The 26,866-nt window shown below is 51.6% G+C and overlaps 1 protein-coding gene across 1 annotated transcript; it reads right to left on the reverse strand.

Annotated features, from left to right (window-relative positions):
* Positions 1 to 890: 890 nt before the first annotated feature.
* Positions 891 to 26,256, reverse strand: TMEM72 (transmembrane protein 72). Its single transcript, XM_042909088.1, has 5 exons — positions 26,187 to 26,256; positions 8,447 to 8,513; positions 4,447 to 4,518; positions 2,747 to 2,886; positions 891 to 1,369 (listed from the first exon to the last, which is right to left on the reverse strand). Exons 1-5 carry the CDS (start codon positions 26,254 to 26,256, stop codon positions 891 to 893), a joined length of 828 nt encoding a protein of 275 aa, XP_042765022.1.
* Positions 26,257 to 26,866: the final 610 nt, after the last annotated feature.

The following is a 26,866-nucleotide window of genomic DNA, read 5'->3' on the forward strand; positions in this document are numbered from 1 at the left end:
CACCTCTCTGTGCTGAGTGTCTCCAGGGCACCACCCCCGTGGTCCCTGCATGCCCGAGGTACTGTGTCCTGTGCTGCGGTCTTCACAGCCGGATCGTTGTCGGCTTTCAGGACCTTTCAGTTTACATCATCTACTTGGAATCTCGGGAAAGTTTATGTGGTGGGGAGGCAGGGAGTTCTCAGTGATGCTTCTGGAATGAGCCTCACTCATCCGGCCTGGTTTTCCCTGCAGGGAGCACAGTGTGGCATTGTGTCCCCGAGCGCCTGTGCAACTCAGGCGGCACAGGGCCAGCCCCAGAGCACGCAGAGAATGCGGCCCACTGCTCGAGCTGCCCCCTTCCTGAAGGCCTGAAGCCGTGCCTTCCCTGCACATCCTGAGCCAGCTCGGCTGGGGCTTGGGGTCTATGGCTGCCTTCACACCTGCCTTTGAGATGCTTAAGTAGCCCACGCATCCTTGGGCCTTCAGAGCTGGATTGCGGCATCTGACGCGAGATGGACAACGAGGCCTTGCTGGGCCCCGTGTCAGGAGCAAGAGAAGCTCATTGGCTCTTGGGGCTGGAGCAGCCTTGTGTGAAATGGGGCTGATGGTCTCTCTTGGGGAAAGCACAGGGACTTCCCCACCCCCTGGCCAGGAAGGAGGAGCTTCTGTTGGCTTGAGACAGCACGAGCTTCATCTGTGCCTTGCCAGAGGCGTCTCCAGGATCTGCCATGCCACTTGATGGTCCCAGTAGCCCAGCTACCACGGGGATGTCTGGTCACCCCTTGAAGCACTAACCTGTGAAGACCCCAAGCTCCCTGGGAGGGGGGCCCTCAGATGTCAGGAAACTCCAGGCAGGGCCATCGATCTATGCAGACCCCTTGCTGAGTGTCCCCTCGGCTGGAGCCTGTAGCTCAGAACAGGCTGGCGTCTGTGAGAGAGGACAGGAAGGCAGGGGCCTGCGGGGGAGGGATGATGGGGGTGGTGTCAGAGGTGGTCTCCTCTGGCTCGCTGTCCCCCCCGTCCAGGTCTTCGGTGAGAGACGGGATGATTCTGACCATGCTGTCTTCGAAGTGCACCTGCTTCTTCTTGACCAGCGAGTCGGCTGGCTCCAGGGTCAGCTCTGTCAGGGTGTCCGGGCACTGGAGGGCACCGGGCTTCTTGGTCCCCTTCAGGATGCTCTTCATGTGGATGAAGAGGGAGCCGGTCCCCTCCTTGAAGGCCCCGTGGAAGGTGTACGTTTGCTCGGTGTCCCCAGAGCCAGTGGTGCTCACGGCACTGCCGGAGGGGTCCGTGTACTGCTCTGGGGGAGCGGGCGCCTCGGGCTTGGCCTTGCTCTTCTTCCGCTTGCTCAGCAGGAAGTAGGCCAGGCCAGTGATGATGAGCATGGAGCCTGGAAGGGATGTGGGAGGTCAGCATGCTGGGTGAGTGCTGGAGAAGGGCCAGAGGCCGTCCAAGCCCGCTGTCCCAAAAGGCCATCGCGGCACCCTCAGGCCCTCCTGTGCTCCAGCCTGCACATGTGACTTGTCCTCACGCACCTACTTCACATTCAGGGGGCAGGCCTGATGCCCGGCTGAGGGACGTCAGCAGGGCCAGAGCTATGCTGGGGTCCTCACCCTCATCGTTAGCCAGGGGGCCCCATGCCTGAGGTCCCCCGCCTAGTGACAGCCAACCCTGGTTCAGCCTGCCTGGCCTCTCATCACCGTGCTTGGCCTCCCTGCTAGGACAGCGTGTCAGGCTGGACCTTCAATGGGTCTGCACTCTCTTCTGAATGCTGGGCTCCAGCGGCTGATCTGGGCTTCCTTCCGTTCCCAGCAGCGGGGACATGCTCCTTCCTCAGCCTCCCCAGTGAACACAGAGGAAAGAGCAAATCCTATGGGGTGGGGCTGGCCTAGCATGGGCCCCCCTCCTGGGGGCCCCCCACCCCCAGCTTCCAGGCCAGAGGTCCCTCTGTCTCAGGCAGAGATTGCTGCTCTGGCCAGAGGAAGCCTCCGGGCATCTCTGAGGAGCGGGAGGCTGTGGCTCGCTCTGGCCTCGGCAATGCTGAATCCTTCTCTGGAGTCCACTGAGGGCTGTGCAGAGTGGCCTTGAGATGCTATGACAGGTACATGAAAAGAAACCACAGGGAGGAAGAGGAAGCTCTGCCTTTCGACTTTGTTTCCCTGGGGCAGCTGGCTTCCTGGCATTTTAGGTGGGTCACGAGAAGGGACAGAGTTTTCACAGCTAGGGAGGAGGGGAGAGGAGGGTATTAGCCGAAGAGGTCATGGACAACACTGAGGGGCGGGATCACGGAGTCCTGGCTTCTAGGATCAGACACTAGGCTACTGGCAGGCTCTGTGAAGTTGGGGTGGGAGAAGATGAGGAGGCTTTGAGGGTCTGCCCTGGGTCCCATCATGGGATACCTTCCAAACCAGGCTGAGGAGTTTGCCCCTGAGTGGGTAGGCACTGGGGAGACAGGGATGGGTTTGTACAGAGAAATGACCATCTCACGCCCTCCGAAAGCTCTGACCACACAGAGGCATTGGAGGACAAGTCTCTGTGGGTGCAGCCTCTGGATACCTGCATGAAGGGACATTCTTGCCCCTTGACAGCATGAAGGATGTCTGACACTTCCTCATCCCCAAGATCTAGGCCGGAGAAGTCAATGGGGTCAGTGGGGGCCCCGGGAGCCAGTGTCCGTGAGGCCTGTGAGAAGGGGATTCAGCCCTCCCTGCTCAGAGCCCATCTGTGGTGGGGGTTGCTGGCCTCCACTAACTCCTGGAGGTCCTACCTGGGATGGTCACGTGCCAGACCAGGACAGGGTGGAGAAAGCAGGCCACAGACAACAGCATGTATGCCAGGAACTTCTGGAAGCAGCCCAACCAGCGGGCTTTCTCCCTTGCTTTGTAGGCTAGGGACGCTGGCCGACACCTGGCGGGAGGGAGTCCAGGATTAATAGGAGACAGGAAACAACCCAGACAAGCCCCAGCAACAAGTGAAGCTATTGGAGGCTGGGACTGGGTCTTTCTGTGTCCATGTTCTCTTTAGTGACCTCCGGCTGAACACTCCCCAGGGGCTGGTGTTCTCACCAGGGGTTCCACAGTTAGGGGTCTTGTCTGAGTCCCTCCAGAGGGTCCACAATTTTTCTGAAATGCTGTCTAGCCCTGCCTTTAGGTCAAGGGGGAAAGGAGCCAAATGATATCAGGACTCAGCCAAGACTGGGAAGGAAACCAGGGCCCCATTGGGAGGTCCCCCGTGGAGTGGAGAAGGCACACAGTAGGGGAGATAGCCTGCTGGGACAGTTGTGTTGACTGTGCACTGCACAAGCTGCCTGGCCACCTGTATGAACAGGCTGGAATCCAGTTATACCTTGCTCACGGAGTGTCACCTAGGCATAAGATGGCATCAGCCCGGAGGGGCTTTTTTAAAAACTGTCACACAAGGACCACACATGGGTCTGGCAGAGGCCTGATGCTGAGCAGTTTTCCTCAGGGGTGTTGCTTCCAGGTTTCAAAGGAGGATAGGGCTTGCCTTTAGGTCTATCTCCTTCATCCTCTGAATTGGTCTGGAGCAGGGCTCTGCACAGCTGAATTCTGGCCAGGCAAGTTTGGGGGCAGTGGAGGGGCCTGGAGGATGCTGTGCTGGTCCAGAGCAAGGCCCTCCACCACGGCCATGGCCATGGCTCATTGGTGCCCTCTGGTGGACGTTGTTTTGTGACCAAACCCGGGCTGGGAGAAGGGAGTCCAGAGCAGGGAGAAATGCCCCTTCAGCTTCAGGGCTCTTCCCTGCCCCCTCTTCCCTGCCCCTCCTCCTTCCAGAGAAGTTGCAAAAGATCCCTTGGCAGTAACATACATCAGAAAGGAGGAAGCCTGTGGCCTCAGGGCTGGTGACCTTGGGAGGCAGCTGATAGCCTTGCAAGGTACCGGGACAGCTGGATTTGAGGCCTGGCTCTTTCCCTGACTACCTAGAAACCCAACTGTTTAGGTTCTGAGAGCTGTGGTCCAGGGACAGCCCTTGGCCACATTGATGACAGCTTCTACAAACTGAGGCTTCCCAAGATCCTTGCAGCCCCTGACTTGTCCCTGGGTCCCAGCAGGAAAAAGAACCAGTTCTCAAATCTAGTTCTGTTTACTCCAAACCTGTCCGGCCTTCTGCAGGGTCCTCACCCCTCTGTGGGTGCCTTGGATGGCAGGTGCAGGTATGATCTGTTCTTGGTGGTGGGGACAGACTCTGCGGGGAATTCTGGGTGGGAACAGGCCCTCAGTGAATGCTTCACTCTACTCCCCTGGTTGGGAGCGGGGAAAGGAGACCACTGAGCCGTGCGGGCCTGATCCCATGTCTAGGCGGGGGCTGGCCGCACTGTGGGGAGGGAAGCCATCCGCAGCGACTGCAGGAGCAGAACATCACCTGGGCTGTGGCCTCACAGGTGGGGGTATCTGGGAGCATCTGGGGCTGGGAGGTGGTGGAGGGGCTGCTCTGGAGGGTACTTACTGGAAGCAGATGGTCAGCAGCTGAGCCACAAAGTAGGCCCCTTCACACACAGAGATGACAGCTCCTATAAACCTGTGGAGGAGACAGGTAAGGGAGGTCTGGTGCCATCTGGTCCGCGCTTCGCTCTCCCATAGCCTTTTTTCTCACAGCATCCGGGGCTCCTGGCCAGGCACAGCCAGCAGACTGACCAGGGGTCTCCCGATCTGATGCTGCCGCTAAACCAACATCTGCCAGGAGCTGCCTTCATGCTAGGACCTGGGCCTCAGTGGAGGGGTGGGGGCCAGGGCCCAGACATGGGTGAGGGAGTATGGGCCAGCAGGGGAGGCCGCCTTGATCCAGGCCCCTGTGTGGACACTGGCAGGCACATACTTCTACTTACCGTCACTAGGAGGACATTCACTGCTTGGCTGTAGAAACCTGAAGGCTGGATCTGTTCCAGACTCCTTCCCTTCTTCCTCTTTTCCCACTGTCCAAACCGTCTCCAGGAGGGGCTGGTTGTACTCCTTCCACGGTTTAGAGTCACTCCCATTCTCTCTAGCCTCACCTGTCTGACCTGAGTTTGGGCACTGCCCTCTCAACCCCTGCACTAGTCTCCCCTTCTCTGCCTCCCTGATTCCCTGCTTCCCCTCTCCCCTTCCTGCCTCTCCACTCTGCCCCTACTGGGCTGCCCCCAGGGCTCCTTCTGACACCTGAATGTGACGGTATTCCTCCCAATCCAGAATGCTTCAAAAGTTCCCTGTGCTCCAAGTATGGTCCAGGGGGTTCCAGTCAGAATCTTCTGGGAAATATGTAAAATCATAGATTCCTGGGTGAGCCTCAGACTTTATATATTAGAATCTTTGGGAATGGAACTTGAATGTTTTGTTGGAGGGTCCTACTGGCCCATAACATGGAAATTTCTTAGCATGCCTTTAAAGTCTTACATGAACTTCTATAGTCCTCTGACTACACGGGAAGCTACTAGTGCCACAGGGCCTTTGCACAGGCTGGTCCCTCATGGAAAGACTCCCCTTTCCTCCTTTTTCTGTCTGGTGACCTCTTGCTTCTCCTGGTTTTCCTGTGTGACCTGAGCCTCTGTGAACGCCTTTTGGCAGTTCCCTCTCTAATTCTTCCATGTAGCCCAGGCCCACTGCGGCTGGGGGCCGTGGTTTCCTCAGGTTTCTGGGCGTTGCCCCTGCTACTGACCAGCTGTATGCTTATAGGCAAGCGGCTTGACCTATCTGTGTGTCAGTATCCTCATCTGTAAACTGAGGGTAATTACACTGCTTCAATAACATTGCTTATAACAACTGAATGAATTGATATTTGCAAAGCCTTTCAAATGTGGCACATAGTGCTCATTATATACATGTTAGTTATTATCTTTTTTCTTTCTCTCTCTGTGACCATTTAGTAATTAATCCCCATTCTCTCCTATTCTCTTTATGTCTCCCAGTATCTCCCTCTTACTCCTTAGCTATTAAATTGGGTAACTAACATTTATATAATGACAACGATGCGCCAGCTATGTCCTAAGGGCTTTCAAATATCAATCCATTCAGTCCTTGTAACCATATTACTGTTGAGGCACTGTAATTACCCTCAGCTTACAGCTAGGGGCCTCGAGGCACAGAGAGGTCAAGATCCTTGCTGTGGTCACACAGCAGATCAGCAGCAGGGGCAAAATTTGAACCCAGCACTCAGACTCCAGAGCCTGTGTTCCTAACAAGCACACCAAGGTGCATGCTTTGTAAAACAAGCGTCATTGCCTGGGATGGGGGGGGGCAAGGAGGAAACTGAGGCTTGGGCAATAAAGTGACTCACCAGACGTCCTGTTTGGTGCTATAGAGGCTGTGCCTCTTGAGGCCAGGGAAGTCTGCTTACTCAAGTGGGGCAATGAATCCAAGGCTAGAGCCCTGCAGTGGCAGCAACATCCTACAAACCAAGGCCTCTGTCCAGGGTGCCACACAAGCCACGCAGACCCTTCAGCTAAAGGTGTGGCTGCTGTTTGTGGGTGCATGTGAGGAAGACAGTGAGGGGCCTTGCAGGGAGGAGGAAGATGGGAGAGGAAGCCAGGGCAGAGAGAAGTGAAGGACAAGCGAAAGCCAACAACAGCTCAGTTCCTCCTGGAGAGTGCGAGGGTCCCGGACATGCAGGACGGAGTGGCCGTCCTACAGCCACTGCCATCGATGCGCTGCCACTGCCTCAATGCGCTGCCATCAAGGACTGAGGACCGCTCTGAGGGAATGCAGAGGCAGGAGTCTGAGATCTGCAGGGAAGCCTGAGTGAGTGCAAAGGAGTACGGCAGAGGAAGAAGGAAGAGGGAGGCTGGCGTTTAGATGGCCCTTGAGGTGTGGGTGGCTGTGAGCTCAGGAGGGTGGTGGCTGCCCGTCCCGTGGGGTTATAGAGCAGTGCAGGGTGCAGAACCTAAGCCAGTTCACCGCAAGGGGCAGGGGGACCGGAGGCTGGAAATAATGTCTTCGAGGACTGGCCGCAGAGTGACCAGATGGGCACAGCGTCCTCTCAGGAAAGGGACAGAGCGGTCAGGAAGGGGCAGGGTTCTGGGCAGAAAGCAGTTTGCATTAACCGGCTACTGACCTGACCTGTTACAGCAGGATGATAACCCTACCTCTTACTTGAAGTGACCGTGTGGGTGAGCTGCACAACCGTGCGGAGAGGGGGAAGGCCGGGCCCGCTTCTGGATTCCGGAAAGACAGCGCAGAGCGGCGGGGACAGGCTCAGTGGGACATGGAGGGTGTTCAGAGCGAAGAGAAGTCACTTTCAGGCAGAGGGGGCTTCAGGCTCCGGGCAAGCTTCCCAGGGCAGAACGCCAGGAAGGAATATCAGGCTTTGGGAATGTCGAGGTGGGTGGAAAATCACCTTGGGTGCTCACCGGGATGAACAACGGGCTAGGAGGTGAGGTGGTGCAGGTGAGTTTGAGAAAGAGTCAGAAGCTCCGGGGGTGGAAGCTGAGTGACAAGAACTAAAATGGAAGCCAGGAAATGGCAGAGAGTATGGCCGGGAGACCCTGGCAGCTGCTGAAGGTTCTGGAAGAGCCCTGTGTTTATAGGTGGCTAATTGTGTGGTGGTGTGGATGTGGGCTGGAAGGGTGGAAGATGGGAGATGGTGGGTGTCTAGCAGATTGAAGACCTGCCCTGGGCAGTGATGAGGGTGGATGTAGATGGGGAGGAGAGGGAGGAGCTGCAGAGGCAGCCTGGCCACCCTGCAGGCCAAGCCCAGGCTCCCTGTGTCCCTCAGGATGGGGCTGCCGAGAAGCTGGTTGGTCAGAGCCGGCAGGGACCCAAGGCTTTCCTCGCTCCCTGGGTCACCACCGCACAGAGATCTCCTTCCTGCCGGGAGGCATTTGCAGAGGCAGCTGGCTGGGAAGGATGCTGGGGAGGAGCTACATGGGCCCAGGCCTGAGTCTGTGCCCTGTTGCTCTTATGTTTGGTGACGTGGCTGAGCTGCTTACTCCCTCTGAACCTTCTAACCTGAAAAACTAGGACAGTGTGCACTTCTGTGATGCGGTCAGAGTAAAAGAACATGATGTAAATAAAACCTTTTTTGTGTGTGTGCATGGCATGTAGAAGGGCTCACAAATATAGTCTCTTGAGTTGATTCCTCTCTCTTTAAAACAAGAGCTCAGTTAGTGGTTGCTGAATAAAGAAATGATTGGAAAGATAGATGGGTGGGTAGAGGGCGGCTGGCTGGCTCGCTGGCTGAATGGATGGATAGATGGACGGGTTGTTGGACGGATGGGTGGATGGATGGATGGATGGGAGGATGGGTGTGTAGGTAGATGAATGGAAGGAGAATTGTTTGATTTATGGGATAGTCCAACTAAAGCCCTGCTTAAAGCAGAGAATATCCTAAAAGCCCTCTCTACTTCTTCTACCTGTGGGATGTGATGGAGTTAGCATGGGAAAGGGGTGGGGGCTGCTCTGTGTTAGTCTGAAGAGACAGACTTGGGATGTGCCGAGCAGAACATGTGGGCAGGGAAAGCACATTCACGCATACTCACAGCAAATAGAAAGCCAGGCTTTTGAACCGTCCCTGGAGGAAGGTCTCAGTGCCCACGCCGATCAACACTAAGAGGGGAAGAAGAGAGGGGAGAGTGGGCCCATGTGCTCCAGCCAGAGCATGGCCCTGTGGAAGGTTCCTTGGCTGTGGAGTGAGGCTTCTCCCTGGGGACCGGGAGCCAGGGTGGGCTCTTCTACACATGGCACAGGGGTTGGTGGCTGGGAAGATGCAGGAGAGCAGGGAGCCTTCTGGAATGGTCTCTGGAAGCCAGAGGGGTTTCAGGCAGAACCCCAGCCGTGCCCCCGGGTTACAGATGCCTGTCCTCTGCCCACAAGGGCCGTCCCTTAGTGTCCCCAGAGACAGTTCACACTGACGGGCCACCAGCCCCTCTGCTCCATGGCTGTCTTCCATGTGGCATGGCCTTAAGGGCCCTCACTGTCCTGCAAGCCATACCCGTGTATGCCATGTGTCTGGGTCCGTGCTTGGCCGTGGGACCTCCCCAACCCCTGTCCCCTTGCCTAGCTCACTGTTCTAGCTATTCCTGTGACCTCGTTTTCACTCGCTGGTTTCATGCCTGTATCACACAGTCCTGGCTCCTTGCTTTGGCCCCAGTGCTGGTTAAGCCCCTGAGGGTTTGCTCGGACACAGGAAGCTGATTAGCCTCGTCCCTCCTCCTGCTCTTACTTGGCGGTTGGTGTTTGTGCTCAAGCACCTGACCTTCCATTTGTCCAGCGTGAATTTCTTCTCGGACTCTCCTTTCTAGACTTGCTGGCTCCGGGCTGTCTTCTCATGGGGATTCCCTTGCTCTTACCGCTTCACTCAATGAGCCGTGGCTCAGACCCCATCCGCTCGCTGATGGAAACATTCCACAGACAGCACGGAGGTGTCCTGAAAACTTCCTCCAGGGCCACATGGCCCAGTAACCAGAGTTCTTTCTGGTCCTAATTGATTACACTGCATCCTCTATTTCTTCTCTGGGCTCAGATGACCCCCTCTGCTATTGGTCGAATTGTGGCTTCACCTTGTCTCCCTCCCAGAAAATCACAGATGGCAGGGCTAGGCTGTCGTGTTTGGTAGCCTGTCCATGTGTGGCCCTTCACCTCTGCTGGTCGGGAGGCTGCTTCCCTTGATGAGTCCTCTCCTCCCTGGCAGAGACATTGTAAACTTTCATCCCCATGTCCTGACACTTTTGTCTGCTGCAGAAATTTTGTCTTTCATCCCCATGTCCTGAGACTTTTGTCTGCTGAAGAGCAGTGGAGAGCCCCTCATTGAGGCCACGGCACCTCTCACTCCTCCTTGGGGGGACTGGATGTGAAAGTGCTTTGGGGAGCAGGGCACAGAGTGCTTCTGTCCAGGAAAGGAGGGGCGGTGCCTGAGGATTCGTAGTGATGGAGGGCTCCAGTGCTCCCCTGGGCTTGGTCTGGAGCCATGGAGGGCCCCGTGCCCTCTCCAGGTTCTAGATGTTCACTGGCTTGTACCCCGTGAGGGGCCAGGGATGCTGGTCGGCCACATACATCCAGCAGGCCGGCGTAACCTACAGAGAGCTTGATGCTTTCTGCACGGTGGTCAAGCTCGTCCTGGCTCCTCAACAGCAGCCCGAGACACAGGGAGGTATATACTTCCTACTCAGTCTGTCATCTTGGGTAGTTCTCCCAAGGACACATGTCAGAAGGTAAACGATCTGCAGACCAAACTTGAGACTCTGGCTCCGGGTGATGGGCGGTTTCCTGGTTTCCACTGTCGGTGTGTGTGTGTGTGTGTGTGTGTGTGTGTGTGATGTGGTATATGCTGCAGGCAAATGCCCATCTGTCTATTCAGTTTTCACTCAATGTATGTGTCTTGCCCTGTCCTCAGCACTTAGCGTTTATTAACTTTCCAAGTCATCACAACAGTGCTCTGTGAAGGTACTAGTGTTACCGTCCTTTTACAGAAAGGAAACTGAGGCACAGAGAGTGTAAGCAAAAGCAGCCTACCAACCAAGGTCATTCCTGCATTTCAACCTCACATCCGCCAGTTAATAGCTGAGGCACGCAATCTCTTTGAACCTCCGTTTCCTCGTCATCCCTCTTGCACAGAATGGTTGTAAGGATTCAGTAAGCTAACTGACGCCAGGCACACCACAGTTGCTCAGTCGCTTGTTAACTTTCGGCGGGTGGCTTCGTTCACATTTGTAGATTCGCATGCTTTGTGGCCACTGGCCAGCAGGTGGCAGGAAAGGGTCTTGGAAAGAGCCCTTTGCCCTGGTTTGTTAGGCCTGTGGAGAGGTATTTTGATGCCTTTTGATGGAAACAGAAGGTCAATAGTCAGAGGGGCATTCTAGGAATGCTGTAGAGGCAGCACTGGTCTGCGATTAAAAAAACAAATCAATGGAACAGTAGAGAAAAGAGAGAGCTCTCTCTTTTCTCAGAGGGGGCCTTGGGCAATCCATGTGGACTGAGGCTGGCGGGTGGGTCTTTAAATATCAGCCCCCACAGGATGGGCAGGGAGGGCCTTGAGTGTTTTGGAGAAGTTGAGCAACATGTTCAGATTGGCATTTCAGAAAGCATCCCGACCTCGGGCAGACAGGGCAAGAGGCTTTGGTGATTGGCCGAGATCAAGCAGCAGACGTGAGGCGGTGACCGAGAGACAGGACCGTGGTCCGGCTGCTCCTGGCCTCCCCATCTCCCAGCACACTTGTAGCCACGAGCTCTGGTTTTGGCTCCTGCTGGCGTGCCCAGGTGCCCTTGCTCCCCTGTTTAATACTAGGGTGCCAGTAGGCACAGGAGCCCAGGCGGGGAGGGCTGGTTCTGTCTGGGGGCTCAGACCAGGCAGAGAGAAGGGCGTGCCTTGCCATTTCTTTCTGGTTTTCATCTGGGTAGTGGAAGGCGGAAGGGTGGGACCAGAAGGCGTCTGGGTTTGGAGCCTCCCTGGACGTGACCACCCAGCTGCCTCTCAGGGAGGTCCCAGCACGTGCCGGCACATTCCAGTAGGCCCCTACGTGCATCTTGTTTAGTCTGCACAACGTCCCTCATGTAACTTATGGAAAAATCCCAGCAAGCATCCTGGAGGTGCGGCACCTTGCCCGGGGCATGCTGTTGTAAAGGGCAGAGGGCAGCCAGAATCAGGACTGATTCCCAGGGGCCCCAAGAACCCCCAGCAGAGGAAGGACTCTGGTGACAATGGTGCTGGTGGGGAGGACATTTCCTGGGGGCCCTCACATGGGGTGATGGGGGTGTTACATGGATGACACCCTCATTGCCATGGGCAGTGGACCACTGTGTCCCCCAAACCCAGCTGTGAATGGATTTCTCTAATGTCTGCCACAGAACGAGTCAGGAAACTCCTGCCTCACTGCCTCGATGATCTGCCGAATGTCTAAACTCTGGCTCAGTGTGGTAGTAACCCATCTGGCCCTCTCCCCAGGCCTCTGGAAAGGGGCCGTCAGTCTGAGCAGAGTCATCTTCTGAATGTCAGAAGTAGCCGCGGCTGAATCTCCTTGCCCAGGGCAGTGCCCCCCAGAGACCCAAGAGTTGTCCTAATAAGCCAGGGTCCAAAGTCCCCAGCAATCAGCCTGCACCCTCATTTATGGCACATCCTCTGTGCCAGGCCTGGGTAAAGCACAGCGGTGCAAAGGAAATATACCCTGGGGCTTGGGCAGACTGTCGCGGACCCAGGAAATGAAGAGCGGGGGAGGGTGGGAAGAGGCCACGGCACCCCTGGAACAGGACGAGTGCTGGCTCCATTCTGTCTGGAAGCCGAGGACGGTTCTGCAGGGAAGGAAGGCAAGGTGATGCCAGAAGCATGGAGCAGCATGAATAAGAGCCTGGAACCGCCGTGGCTGAAAAGGGACAGGGCCTTGTCTCTGGGCTTCTCTGTGCAGTTCCTGGGACCAGGTAAGGTCATGGGTTCCACACTAGGGCAGTGACAGTGTGGCTTCCTGGGCCCACACCCTCAAGTCCTCTTGTACTTTGCAACTTCCTCCTGTTCCTCCAAGGGAGCCAAGTCCATTGAGAAAGCTGTGCCTTGTGGTGCTGGGAAAACCCTTGTCCCTGCAGCCTGGGTGCAAACACATACCCTGGGGATTGGACTTGTTTCTACGAGAACTTGCTCTTCTCCCTAGCACTTATCTCCCCAAAGGTCTCCCGGACTTCTGAAGGTCACACTAGTTGCCATGACTAAGGTAAGTGAGCCAGGGATGGTCTTGTGAAGATGTTCCCATGGATCCCTGGGGCAGCCACACTCCCAGACACCTGATAAACTAATTGCTGGGCTCTATGGCAGAAAAGGAGAGTGGACGCCCATGTACTTTACACAGTTAGGTGAGAGAGATACCCCTAACTTTAGCAACGTGATTTGGGGTTTCTTTGTTACAGTAGGATGTGTTAATGGAAGCTGCCCACAAATTCTTTGCAATGCCTCCCATCAAGAGGTGGAGTCTAACTCCCCTTCCCTTGAATATGGTCTGGCCTTAGTGACTCAGTTCAGTAGAATGATGTAGACAGTTCAAGGACTTAGAGTGCTAATTCACAAAGAGCTTCCACCCAGGCCTCTTAAAATGCCTGTTCTGGGGCCACCCACCCACCACGTAAGAAGTCTGATGCTCCCGGGACCATTGTGTGAGAGGAAGCCATGTAGAGGGAACGCCAGAGAAAGAGAGAGACAGACAGATACACAGCCAGCCCCAGCTGGTTCAGCCCTCTCCACCAGGCAAGTTTCCGTGAGGAAGTTCCGTGGACATCCCAGCCCCAGCAGGTACCAAGTGGAGAAAAATGGACGAGCCAACCCAACAGTCAGAACCAAAGCTCCAGACATTCAGCCCTTGAGGAGTCATTCCAGCCACCCCATCGTCATGCAGCAAAGATGAGCCGTCTCCACTGTCTCTGCCTGAATTCCCGAGCCACAACATTTTGAGCGTAATAAAATTGTTGTAGCCTCAAGCGACTAAGTTTTGGAGTGGTTTTATTAGGTAGCCACAGAACTGGAAAAGCAGCTTATCCTATCTTCTTAACTACCTGAGGTTTTTGGCCCAGAAGTCCCTGTGTCTGGTCTGGTCTATATTCTGACTCTCAATGTTGAGCGTGCGCCCAAAGCCCCTTGGGCCTCTGGCCCTTCTCACCGGTCCTCAGCTTGGTTGTCAGAAAGCCAACTTGTGGGCTCCCAGGTCCTGTAGCAACTCTCCCCCTGCTCAACTTTGGGCACGGGCCGGGCCGGGAGAGGCAGCTCATTAGGAGTGGGGGTGGGGTCTCTAGGATCCTATTCGCTGGTATAATAGCTTAGGCTTTCATGCAGGATCGGTGGGGCTCTGCCTCATCCAAAGCAGTTCCCTTCTGCAGATTCATTTTACAAAGGTTCCCAGTGGAAAAAGTGAGGAAAGCAAACACTGAGACCCGTCTACTGCGGGAGAACGCTGTGACTCGTATCTAGCACTCACCCCAGACAGCCACATCAGCCATTGCCATGGCAGCTCCCCGCCTGCTGTTCTCACTGAACTGTGCTGGGAACGCACTGTCTTTGGGAGGCCCCACAGTGCCATGTGATGCAGATATAGGACTCCAAGGCCGTTTTGACTGAGGGTCTGGAGCTTCCTAAATGTTTTTCCAGGGGACTAGTTTCCAGAACTGGGGTATTTCAGAAGCCAAGAAATGAGCATGATGTGTGGCCTTCGATTGGAAGGAGGGGTGTTAGGTGAAAAATGGGACGGGTGTGTGAGAAGTCGTTTGGCCATCTTGTCTCCTGTGCGTTTGTCTTCCCAGGACCGCGCACGTGTGGGCCACCTGCTCTCTCCGAGGCCTCTTGTCAGCCCCGTGGATGAGAATGGGTATAGTCCTTGCTTGGTGGAATCGGACCTAGGAACTCTGCCAGGTTTCCAAATTTAGGCAGGGCTGTCTATAAGACACAGAGAAGTTTCGGCATCCAGCGAAGCCAGGACTGATGTAAGGTGAGCACAAAATTTAAAGAGGCGCTCACTCTAAATTTAAGACCTAAATATAAGGAGGTGCTCACTCCCAGGGTGATGCGGAGGCGGCATTGGCCCTTTTGTGACCATGGCAATGGGTGTCTCCGGCCCTGGCATCCAGAGACGCACATGGCCCAGGGTTTGGGAGCCTCTAGCTACTCCTGGAATCTGGTCTGTACTCCTGGTCCCCTTTCCTCCTGACAAGGCAGCCTGGCTGGTGTCTCTGCAATGCTGGCTTCACGGGGCTCTAGTTCAGTGTGAAATGGACAATCTGTGTCAGCAATTCACTCCGACAAATGGCCCTGAGGCCTTTTCCCAGAGCTGGGCGTGGAGACAGAGGAGCGGACAGTTCGACCATGGAAACAAACACCATACGTGTCCCCAGAATCAGGGCTTCATTACGATAAATTCTCTGTAAGAAAAACTTGTCCCTAAGAACAGCCTTGATCCCTAGATGTGTTGTTGTCATTGTCGTTGTTGTTGTTGTGCTGCAGGTGGGAGGGTGGTGCTGGGCAGAACTGCCATGTAACTACTTTTATACCACCATCAAGTGACCCATTGACTCCTTCCAACACTCCCTGTTATCTGTCCCTCAGGGCCCTGTTACCTCTCTTCCCAGACCCACAGAACCACATTAGGAGCTCCCCACCCCCTGTACAGTCTGCCCCACCCTTCTGTCTCCCCCCTCCTGCACCGTCCCTTGGGGGAGGCATCCTACTTGGTGCCTATTAGGGCCAGTTCTTCCTCCACAAGCATTTGTGGACAGGCCTGGCCTCTTCACCTTGTCCCCTGCCCTCTAGCCTCTGTCCCTCCTGTCTGGGCCGAGGCACGGTATTTTCTTCTCCCAGAGGCCAGGGCTTTCTTCTGAGTTGCCTTCCTGAGTGGTTTGTTCTAGTTCAGGTTAGCAGGGATCAGAGGTTCTGGCCCGAGACTCTGTGGTGCACCGCTTTCTGGGCATCCTTCTAGGCGTCTTGATGTGCTGGTCTCAGAGCAGGGGCGGATGGGAGCTGTGCGGGTACTCGGCTGTGGCAGAGAGAACGTGAGGCCTGATCAGGAAAGCGGAGCCCCGGCTTCTCAAGCAAACCATAACCCTCTCGTCTGCTTCCTCTTCCGGAAAATGAGGGTAATAAAAGCATGCACAAATGGCTCTGAATGCTCAATCTTAGTACATTACAGAGTGCTGTGCAAATGTAGACGATGGCTCATAGAATTATCAGGAGAGGCAGGTTGTTCCTGCCCGAGAGAGGCAAGCACTCTCAAGGGGGAGGAGAGGGTTTATTCTCATCCTTTCCTTCCATTAATACGCAGTGTTATTGTGGCTAAAGAGCTCTTCTCTGCACACTGATGTTGTTCATTGATTTTTCTGCCTGAGGTCCCTTGTGCAGGCCTGATTGGGATATCAGTAGTCCAAATCCCCATCCATTTCAACATCTCTTGTGTCACGTCCTCTGTGTGACTTGCTAGGGATGCCAAGGGCTTAGGACCAGTGTGCTCATGAGGACGTGGCCTGTCCGTGGTGCTGACTGCCGAGGGGCTATCCTGGGGGCCTCTGGCCTCGTGCTGCTTTTGTCTCAGGACTGACTTCATGGTTGGCTGGGGGTTGTCTGTTCCGACTCCATCACTGGGTGGAGTTTTGATATCTGTCTTACATTCAGTGCGGTGCCCTGATGGCAACAGAGGTCACTAGAGGTCACATTACCTGGCTTTTCATGCCAGGCAGTGATATTGGCTCTGGCTGTGTGGGGAGCAAGATGAGAATGTCATATTCACTGCTGCTGAGGGCAGCCTCATAACTCACCACGTCCTGATTGTCTCTCCTCTTCTTCCTCAAGTATGGTGTATCTCCTACTGGTTGTAAGATACACAAGGACATCTCAGGTAAGGATGTACCAGCTGATGACAATGGCTGGGGATGGTTTAGGTTCTGAAAAGGTCACAGCTCATTGTAGAGGTAAAAGCTACACTTGCACCATTTCTAAGAACATGAAGATGTTGGAGCCAGTTGCTAAGGATCCATTGAGATAATGAGGTAGTAGCTGTAGACTTCTTAACCCAGGAGAAGCTTTGGCAGGGTCTAAGCCTGGCAGGGAGGTTTACCTGTATGTTGAGAGACGGTCAGCTGACACATATGGGCCACGGTTCAGAGACACTGGGAGAAAAGGCCAAGATTTTATAGTAAAAAATTCTAGATATTCAATTAGAAGAGATTTTAGAGTATAGTGTGGCAGTCAGTACCCTTAATACCTCTCACAAGCCTGTTAGGGGAGAATTTCCCAAAGGCAAGATTTTGCACCCGTTCAATTTTCTAGACTAGATTCTTTTAACATGAGCTATAGACCAAAGTTGACCATCCAGGAGGTCTACTTCATTTGGCCTTGTAGAAGTCCTGGGGTAGACTGCAGTAAGTAATGCCCCTCTCTGTGTCCACACCCCTTGTTTTGTGACTTTGCAGTCCCCCGCATTAAAGCGAAGGCTGATTCCCCAAGCCCTCAAATCTGAGCTCAGAAATGTGACTTGCTTCGTGCAAGAGGATGTTATCAGGCATCATGCAAGCAATGATGTGAAATGGGTTTGTGAACCTGGTCTGCTCTCTCCTGCCTCTACCATCATCATGCACAGCTACCTGAGCCAACCTGCTGGAGCATGAGGCATGCAGAAACCAGAGTGGCCCTTGTATCCTTGTAATACAACACTCCCACCCTTCCATCCACCCCCAGACAACCACTGACCTGCTTTCTATCATTGGAGATTAGTGTGCATTTTTTAGAAGTTTATAAAAATGGAATCATACAATATATACTCTATTTTGGCTGTCTACTTTCATTCAGTATAATTACTTTGAGATTTATCCATGTGGTAGCACATATCAGGACTTATGCCTTTCTATTGTTTATTTTTTTTAAGTTTATTTATTTTGAGAGAGAGAGAGAGTGCATGTGAGTGGGGGGAGGGGTAGAAATAGAGGGAGAGAGAAGATCCCAAGCAGGCTCCGTGTTGTCAGCTCAGAGCCTGATATAGGACTCAATCCAACAAACCATGAGATCATGACCTGAGACAAAATCAAGAGTCAGACACTTAACTGACTGAGCCCAGGTAGCCCCTACGCCTTTCTATTGCTAAGCAGTATGGATATACTTGGGCTGGTTTATAACTCATCTGTTGACGGGCATTTGGGTTGTCTCTAGCTTCTGGCTGTTACAAATAAAGATGCTATGAACATCCATGTACAATCTTTTTGTGGACATTGCTTTTTTTTTTTTTTTCTCTTGGGTATCAATAGCTAGGAATGGAATGGTGGATCATATGGTAGTTATATGTTTACTTTTTAAAGAAATCGCCAAATCGTTCCCAAAGTGAGTGTACCATTTTACATCCCATAAGTACTGTATTAGAGTTCCACATCCTTGCCAACACTCAGTACTTGGTAGAAAGCCATTCTAATACTACGTAGTAGTATCTCATTGTAGTTTTGATTTGCATTTCCTTAATGACTAATGATGTGGAACCTCTTTTCATGGGCTTATTGGCCAGCATGTATTTTTGTCAACTTGATTTTTCAGTCTCTTAACATTCTATTTTGAAAAGTGAAGTTTTTAATTTTGATGGCATGCAATTTATCAGTTTGTTCTTTTACGGATTGAACTTTTGATATTATAAATAAGAAACGTTGGCTTAACTCATTACCTAGAGTTTATCCCGTAGTATAAAAGTTTTTTAGTTTTAGGCGTTCCTGGGTGGCTCAGTCAGTTAAGCTCTGACTCTGGCTCAGGTCATGGTCTTGCCGTTCCCGGGTTCCAGCCTTGCATCTGGTTCTGTGCTGACAATGCGGAGCCTGCTTGGGATTCTCTCTCTCTCCCTCTCTCTGCCTCTCCCCCACTCACACACACACACACACTCTCTCAAAAATAAATAAACATTAAAAAAAATAAAAGTTTTGTAGTCTTAGGTTTCACATTTAAGTCTATAATCCACTTTAGCCTTTTTTTGTGTATGGTACAAGCTATAGATAGACGTTCATTTTCTGGTAAATGGATTTTCAATTGTTCAGTACCATTTGCTGAAAAAGTTACACTTTCTACACTAAATTGCCTCTGTACTTTTGTCAAAACTCTGTTGTTTATAAATGTATGGGCCCATTTCTGGACACTATTCTGTTCCATTAACCTGTTTGTCTTCCTTTATGTCAATAGTGCATTGTCTTGACTTCTGCAGACTTACAATAAGTCTTAAAATCAGGTAGTGTTAATGTTCTAACATTTATTTATTTTTCAGACAGAGAGAGACAGAGCATGAATGGGGGAGGGTCAGAGAGAGGGAGACACAGAATCTAAAACAGGTTCCAGGCTCTGAGCTGTCAGCACAGAGCCCGACGCGGGGCTTGAACCCATGAACTGTGAGATCATGACCTGAGCCAAAGTCAGACGCTTAACCAACTGAGCCACCCAGGCACCCCAGGGAGTGTTAATGTTCTAACTTTGTTCTTTGATTACAACATTGTTGGGCTATATTAGGACCTTTGTATTTGCATGTGAATTTTAGAAGCAGTCTTCAGGTTTTGGAAAAAAACTGTTGGGATTTTGACTGAGTTTGCTTTTAAACTGTATGACAATTTTGGGAAGAATTGACATCTGAGTAATGTTGTTTTCTGACCCATGAGCAGGATAGATTTCTTTACTTATTTAGGTCTTCTTTGCTACCTCTAGCATTTTTTTTTTTTTTTTAGTTTCTTTTTGGGTCAGATTTATCCTGAAGTACTTCATATTTTTGACGTTATGTAAATTATATTTAAAATTTTTCATTAAAAAAAACAACAAAAAAATAAAAATTTTCATTTTCTATTTTTTTGTTGCTGGTATAGAGAAATATGGTTGGTTACTGTATATTGATTTTGTCTTATGCAACCTTACTACATCTTCTATTAGTTCTAGTAGCTTTTCTGATAGATTCCATCAGATTTTGCATAGATGATCATGTCATCTGTGAATAACAAGTTTTCTTCTTCCTTGCCAACCTGTATGTACTTTATTTCTTTTTCTTGCCTTATTATACTGGTTGTAATCTTTAGTACCATGTTGGCTCAGGTGGTGAGAGATTCTTGTAACAAGATTCTTGTCTTATTACTAATCTTAGGAGAAGGTCATTTGATCTTTTACTTGTAAGTAGCTGTAAGGTTTTTGGTAGATGCTCTTTTTAGGCTGAGAAAGTTTTCTTCTATACCCAGTTTGATGATAGGTTTCCTCATGAAAGAATGTTAAATTCTGTCAAATGCTTTGTATAATATAAGCTTTTCTTTTTTCAGTTTGTTAATATGGTCAATTATATTAATTGATTTTCAAATGTTAAAGCAATCTTACTATTCCTGGGATAAACTCCACTTGTGTATGATATACTATCCTCTTGACATATATATTTTTTGATTTTCTAAACCACTGTTTGGACTTTTACATCTATGTTTTGAGGGCTATTTGTAGTTTCCTCATGATGTTTTTGTCTGGTTTTGGTATTAGAGCAATGCTAGTTTATAGAAGAGTTGAAAAGTATTCCTTCCTTTTCAGACTTCTGGAAAGGTTGTGTAGAATAGATGATATTAGTTTTTCAATGTTGTAGAATTCACTTGTGAAGCCATCTAGGCTGATACGCCACTTTTGGGGGATGACATTGTTGATGGCTCTGCAGGGATCACTGATACTATTGAGGATATCACCTCTAGCACAGAATAGCATTCTTGTAAGGACCTACAGGGGGAATTTCTTCTAGGTCTTGATTTCAGGTCAAGGTATTTGCCCAAGGTATTTGCTTCTTATTCTTGCGTTCAAAGAGAAGACATTTGCTCACCCTTCCATATGGCAGTTTCCTGGTGCCGGAAAACAATGGCCATCCCTCCAGATACTCTATCCATGCCACACAAGCCATGTTTCTTCATCTGACTTCACCTGGCCTCTGGTGATCTAGGAAGCCTTGGGGGGAAATCCGCAGAAGGCTCTTCCTCCTCGGCATCTGCCACTTACATCTAACGACAATCTCTTTTGATAATAGCCCTCTTCAGATGGTTGTTCAGAACTAAGGACAATTTTAAGAGAATTGCCAGCTGGTAAAAAACAAAACGAGGCTACCACCTTTCTTCTGATTTGATCACTACGTGTGGTTTAGAAATGATCGGTTTTTCTGTGGGCTGATCCTAATGACCCAACCTCGAACTGTGAAGGAAAATGTTATTCAGTAAAAGACTCTTCACATTCTAAGGACTCTTCCTCCTCCCTTTGCAGCTTCAAGGGTCATAGATTGCCTTATTCCTTTCCTCTGGTCTTTCTTCTTTTTCCATCCTTCAGGAAGAGCCCATCACTTATGCTCTACCATCCTTGTGTTCAACACATCCCTTTAAAAATTAACCAGCCCTGATTGAGAATATATGTGCCAGGCATTTTCATGCTTCAGTCATCGTTTTGTTGAATGTTCACAGCCCTAGAGGGTAAATACAGTCATTATTCCCATTTCATAGGTGAAAAAACTGATGTGTAAAGTGGTTAGGTAACACGCCTAAAGTCACACACCTAGTAAGTGGTAGAGAAGAACACAAATTCACCCCTCCAACTCCACACTGCAGCACTTGGTGCTGGGATGTGTATTTATTGGCTTGTCTCCCTGGTCAGACCATGTGCTTCTCAAGGGTAAGGGTCAGACCATACTAATCTATGTGTCTACACGACACAAAATGGGAACTCAGCACATGTTTGCTGAATAAATGAATCCTAAATGGAGTGACAGATTCCTTGATTCTAAATCTAAGGAGGACACAGGCACAAAGAGGTAAAAAAAAAAAAATGACCCAAGTCATATGATCTTTCAGTGCTAAGGGAGCGGAACAGAAGTAGGGATATCTCATTTGCTCATTGGAACAATCAGATCAGAAAGGAAAAACAGTCAACACCCATTTGGAGGATCTGAAAACAATGTGGTCTCGCTTGGGTAATAAATTCACTTGTGGACATGTTGAAGTGCACAAAGCTTCCTTAGATGGCAGGAAATGGTCACGGGGATACACATTTAAGAAGGATGGAAATTAGCATGGAGGGCCCAAGATGGTTGCCTCAGAAGCATTAGTTGTTGTTGTTGTTGTTTTTTTTTTTTGAAGGCTTTGTCAGGGCTAAGGTCAAACTATGCATTTGCTGTACTCTTTAAAAAATAATGAGAACATCTGGGTTTAAATGCTTCTTTTGTCTTAGGCTATATTAATAAGCCAAATCTCCAGTTTGAACCGAATATTGGCAAGGAATGGGACTTTGGGGAATGTGGCTCTGTCCTTTAGAGGACAGAAGAGGTTAATAGGTCAAAAACCTGGAACAAAACAGACCCTTAAGTGATTCCAGGTTGATCTAAAATAGTTGATTTGTGAGAAAGAGCACATTAGCCTGACAAGCAGGGCTCATTCAAAATGGCCCTGTCTCAGTGCCGGCCCATTTCCCAGCTGGCTGTGTGGCACCCCTCTCTTTGGAGCAGTGTACTGATGGTCCCTGGATGTTCCACCGCATCCCTGAGAATGGGCAGACTGGACCCCCAATACCATACCCGCTGTCTACTGGCTGTGCGACTTCTGCCAAGCTACCCGAACGTTCTGAGCTTCGGTTTTCTCATTTGTAAACTAGGACTAAGGTCAGCACTTGGCCCTCAAAGACACTGGTGGGGCTTTAGCAAGATCATGACTCTGCTGTTGTTATCAGTTGTGCATCTCTGGACCCATAAATGGGAGGTCCTGCTGTGACAGTTCCCTCCAGAAAGGTGAGCAGATTTGTCTGTCCTCAGAGGAGGTCCAGGAGTGGATTTGGTAGTGCCAGTCAAAGTATGCATGTTCAGAGACAGGAAGTGATGAAATGTCAGTGTCTTTAGATTCAGGAAGTGTTTGGTCATGCTTACTAGGCTTCAGTGTAGCTGTGCCCAACTCGCTGTGACCCCACATGCCTGAGCCTGTGTATGGTGTGGCTTCGGTCCGGCCTCTTTGGGACCCTCTGTGTGTTTTACCTCCCGCATCTTGGGGTAGCCAAGACATATAAAGACGTGTTCTTTAGCCGGAATTTGGTGGAAGAGTCGGGTCTCAGGAATAGACCACCATCAATCAGAATCTTGCCTCTTTGCTTCCTGTTTGTGAGACTCTGAATGAGGTGTTTCACTCCACCAAACCTCAGTTTCCCCCCCCACATACAGTGGGGATGGGGAGGAGTATGATGATGGTTCAAAGAGTCACTATGAGGACGAAATGCAACACTACATTTGAAACAGGCAGTGCAGAGCTTGGCTCGCAGTAAATACTCAAATAATCATGTTCATTATCGGCTCTCACACCCGAGCGGGGCTGGAAGAACGATGAAAGCCCTCAAGCACTGGCAGTGAGAAGCCTCAACCCCGAGCCACCATTGCTCTGAGGAAAGTTGCAGGGGTGTCACCAAAGGGCCAACACAGTGGGCTCTTTCCATTCTCTTCCCCAAAGACTCGGGGCTGAGGCTGAGGAGTGGTGAGGAAGTGCCTGGAGATTCTCTCTCAGGGACTAAGAGGACTGCCAAAGTTCAAAGGGAAGCCAATCCTGCTTTCCAAGAACAGGGATGGGGACCAGTCCTGCAAGACAGAGAAGGGGCGCCCTTTACCTCTGGCCTCCCATCTCAGTTACAACCCACTTCCCAGGTTCCCTTTTCTGATGGTGGGTTTGTAGTGAGAATAAAGCCCAGGGTTGAACATCCCCTGGGGCCCGAGTCTCTAACTCAGGATGGCACGTCCCTGCCTTTATGTGGACACAATGAGAACCCGCTTTGAGGGTTGGACAAGTGGGCATCTGCGAGGGGAGGTGTGGAGAGCTCACAGTCTGTGTGCATTTCCCAGTTGTGTCTGCTTCTTTGAGCGACTCCAAGAGCCACATCTCAGCAGCAGAGGCACCAGACATCACATGTGCATGCGCGCGCGCGCGCACACACACACACACACACACACACTCACACACGTATTTCCTTCCATGCCAAGGAGGTAATGCAAATGAGTGAAGCCGGCCAAGGGTAAGACAAACGTTTTGGGGGGGGGGGCAGCTCTGTGATGACTTGGAAACTTTATGACTGGTTCAAAGTCATAAAAAAGTCTCATGGGAGAGAATTTTCTAATTTTAGAAACACTTCCAGCTGGGTGCTGTCTGCTCGTGGCCTGTCTGCCCCTGTTCAGCAGTGGCAATGCTCTGTCTGTGCCCACTGGTGTTGTGGGGCTGGGCATGGGGGTGGGACAGCAATGGCCCGTGGGACTACTGGACATCCTGAAGAAACTTCATCCAAAGGGCCTGGGAGGAGAAGAAGAGATGAGCTCAGCTAACCAGGCCTTAGCCACTGGGCTTTGCCATCATGGTGGAGTCTCCTGGGGTCTGGTACCCTTAGAATCTCTAATAGTCCCAGATCCCATCTGCAGAGGGGATTGGCAGGTGGATTGGCAGGTGTCACCTTCAGGTGACACTGGGCAACCTTGGGCCACATGCTTCTCCTCATTTCTGGAGATGCCACGTTCCTTCTGACAAAAGGACCAGGGGCTGCGTTAGGTCTCCTGGGGTTTTTGTAAAGTGACAGCCTCTGTCTCAAGTCTTTTTTCCTCTCTGGTAGCAATGCCCCTGTAAATGAGGCCCAGATTTCTCAACGGAGATTTCAACAACAAGAGGCTTAAGGGAATAAAGAATTTGCAAATCTTACACACTGGAAACGGGCCAGGAGTTTAGTGACGTTGGAAGAAACTTGAGATTTGCCCAAAAGCACCAAAGCCCCTCTCTCTAGCTTCCCACGTGCTCCCAGCACTCTAAAAAGCTCAAACAAGATTATTGGAAAGCCTGGCCATTAAAAGGCAACTTGTGGCCTATTTTTAGCCTGGATCTTATCAAAACCAAGAGGAAGACCCATCTTCAGCATTAACAGCAGCCCTCTGCACAGAGATAAGAGTGTGCTTAAGAGGAGGTGTGTGTGTGTGTGTGTGGCTGCAGACCCTTCCACTGACTGAGATAAATCAGACTTTTAAACTGTCTTTTGCTAGGCTATTAGAAAAATAGATATGTCTTAAAACAGCTTCCTGACAGGAGGCAGCTCTGGGCAGAATATCACCAAGATATCTGATAGCTAAAAAGGATACATTATAGTTATCTGAAAACCAAGGCCTGGAGGAGGGCAGGGTGGGCTCAAGATCAACAGGGGTAGACCAGGACTCGAACCCCAGACACAGAAACACTGTATAGGTTTACCTTTCTCTCCCCAGGATGTAAAGTTACGGGCGTCGGCATTCATTCCCTTATATGTAGGTAACAAGGCGGTTCTGTTGGAGGTGGGAGCTGGCTACCCTGCCAGCCCATTTACTCAGGACCCTCAGCAGAGCAATTCCAGACCCTTCCTGGTGTCTGCTGGGTGGGGCTTCCTACTCTGAGAAGCAGGGTTTTTTTTGGCCAGAGTCCTGGCCTTTACAAAAGTTGAGGCACCTGAGCTCCAGACTTGCTGTCCCTGTGATCTGCAGTGTGACCTTGGGCAAGGTCACTGCCCCTACTTGGGCTCAGGTGCTCCATCTTGCAATAAGAAGGGTGGCATTAGAGCTTCGCCAACAGCTGACTTCCTGTGCTGAGGACCTGGATGCTAGAAGAACCCACTGGCCAGCCTCCCCAACAAGCTCTGAACCATGTCATAGAGGCTTCTCCTAAGAGGTTTATGCCCTCAGTTCCACTTAACTTGGCTCAGCTTATGCATCCTTGATCCTTCAAAATACCTGGCCCGGAGGTCCAGATCAGAAAGTGCCATCCGAGGGGGTCTGGGTGGCTCTCCCAAGGTCACACATCAGCAGATGACAAGGTGGGGGGCTGGAACCAGCACTGTTGGAGTCTGAGCTGGGGGACATTTCCTATTTGCCAAGACCCATCCTGGATTTTGTCCAGTGGCAAGGAAGGACCTGGTGATCAATGTGTGTCTCTTCTTTTTCCTAAGGGTCAGTGGGACAAGAGCTAAGAGCTCAGAACGATGCCTTCTCACTTCCCTCACACAGACTCTGGCCATGTGGGGCCTATGGGACTAAAGGTTGGGGTCTGCACTGGGGAAGTGAGCAGGCAGAACTCAGGATAGTGGGTGCTCTGGTTCTGCTCTGTCTGTGCTTCCAGAAAGTCAAGCAGCCTGTGATCAGGCCGGGTAAGGGAGAGGAGCCCAGGGTAGGGAACCATTTCTTCTCCAGACCCACACTGTGTTCTTGTAGTCAGGCCACAGGGAGGGGGCTTGGGTTTCTACAGGACTTTCTGTTAATGAGGTGGGAGTGGGCCAAGGGAAGCCGGGGATCTCCATGTTTAGTCCTAGAGTTCAGCCTGCCCCAAGTGCTGGGAATTCTCTTTTTATGAAATAGGGCTGTGGTTTGAGCTCTGTTGATCATCTTTATAACTATACGGGGAGGCATCTGATTCTCACATTAGCCTGGTTTTTTATACCTTCACCTTCAGACCCCACCTCCACCACACAATAGCCCTCCAGGAGGTAGAGCAGACCGTCTCTACTCAGTTCCCAGATGAGGACACTGAGGGCTCCCAGGGTCACATGGGTGGTGGGTTACCAAGTGGAGATTTGGCATCAAGCTCCCTCACTCAGGCTCACCCCACTGCACCTGCCGCTGCCCTGCAAAACAGTGTTTCTGGAGGCATTGGGAAGAAAAGTGAGAGCAGATGTGGCCCGATGTGTCCATCTGTCCCCAGCCTGCTGGCCCCCACCCCTTGAGCAGCCATGTCTGCTGTGTCCAGGGCGCAGGGGACTGTAGCGGGGAGGTGGGGTCTTACCTGCAGCAGTGGTGATGCCCAGGAGCCGGCAGGTGTATTCCAGCCCAGTCCAGAACATCTGCAGCTTCATGGTGCCAGGGTCGAGGACAGGGTCCTAGTAGGGCAGGCAGCAGAAGCTCCGGCCTGAGATGCTCCTGGATGCCCGTGTGCAGGGGGAGGCTGTGGCTGTCGGCTCTGGGCCCCCGTGCCCCGGGGCCCTGCCTTCCAAACCAGTCCTGGCCACCACAGCCTGGCCGAGGTGTGAACAGGGCTCACCTTCCCGGCTCTGCTGCCTGTGCCCTTGCCAGACGCTCAGCTTAATCATTACCTTGGAAGAGTGCCCCTTTCGCTCCGCGCAGCTCCGGCCTGGCCCAGAGTTGCTGTGGCTCCAGCACGGCCGCTTGAGATCGGGCCAATTAGGGCTGGGCTGGAGGCCGCCTGGAGCTGGCAATTAACCATTTCTGGGTGGGAGGGGAGAGCCGAGGAGCCAGCCCAGGCCCTTCCTTACTGGTCAGCTCTGAGAAAGTCACACCTGGACCTCAGGCCCACAGGGTCCGGGGAAGTCATTGTCTAGAGGTGACCGTTTCGTGTGGAAGAGAAAGCTGTGTCTTTAAATCGCTAGCAGAAACAACTCATGAAATGAGCTCCAAGCTTCTATTCTTCTGCATATAGGTGGATTAGAAAGCTTTGCAGCCATGCTA

The sequence above is a fragment of the Panthera leo genome, chromosome D2, assembly GCF_018350215.1.
Source record: "Panthera leo isolate Ple1 chromosome D2, P.leo_Ple1_pat1.1, whole genome shotgun sequence".
Classification (NCBI taxonomy): Eukaryota; Metazoa; Chordata; class Mammalia; order Carnivora; family Felidae; genus Panthera; species Panthera leo.

Excerpts from the sequence above, each read along its gene's own strand:
- TMEM72 (XM_042909088.1), bottom strand. The coding sequence starts at position 26,256 with ATGAAGCTGCAGATGTTCTGGACTGGGCTGGAATACACCTGCCGGCTC. Across the intron at positions 4,519-8,446 it reads AGCCTGGCTTTCTATTTGCT|GTTTATAGGAGCTGTCATCT; the intron begins GTGAGTATGCGT and ends TCTCCTCCACAG. Across the intron at positions 2,887-4,446 it reads CTGCTGACCATCTGCTTCCA|GTGTCGGCCAGCGTCCCTAG; the intron begins GTAAGTACCCTC and ends CCCTCCCGCCAG.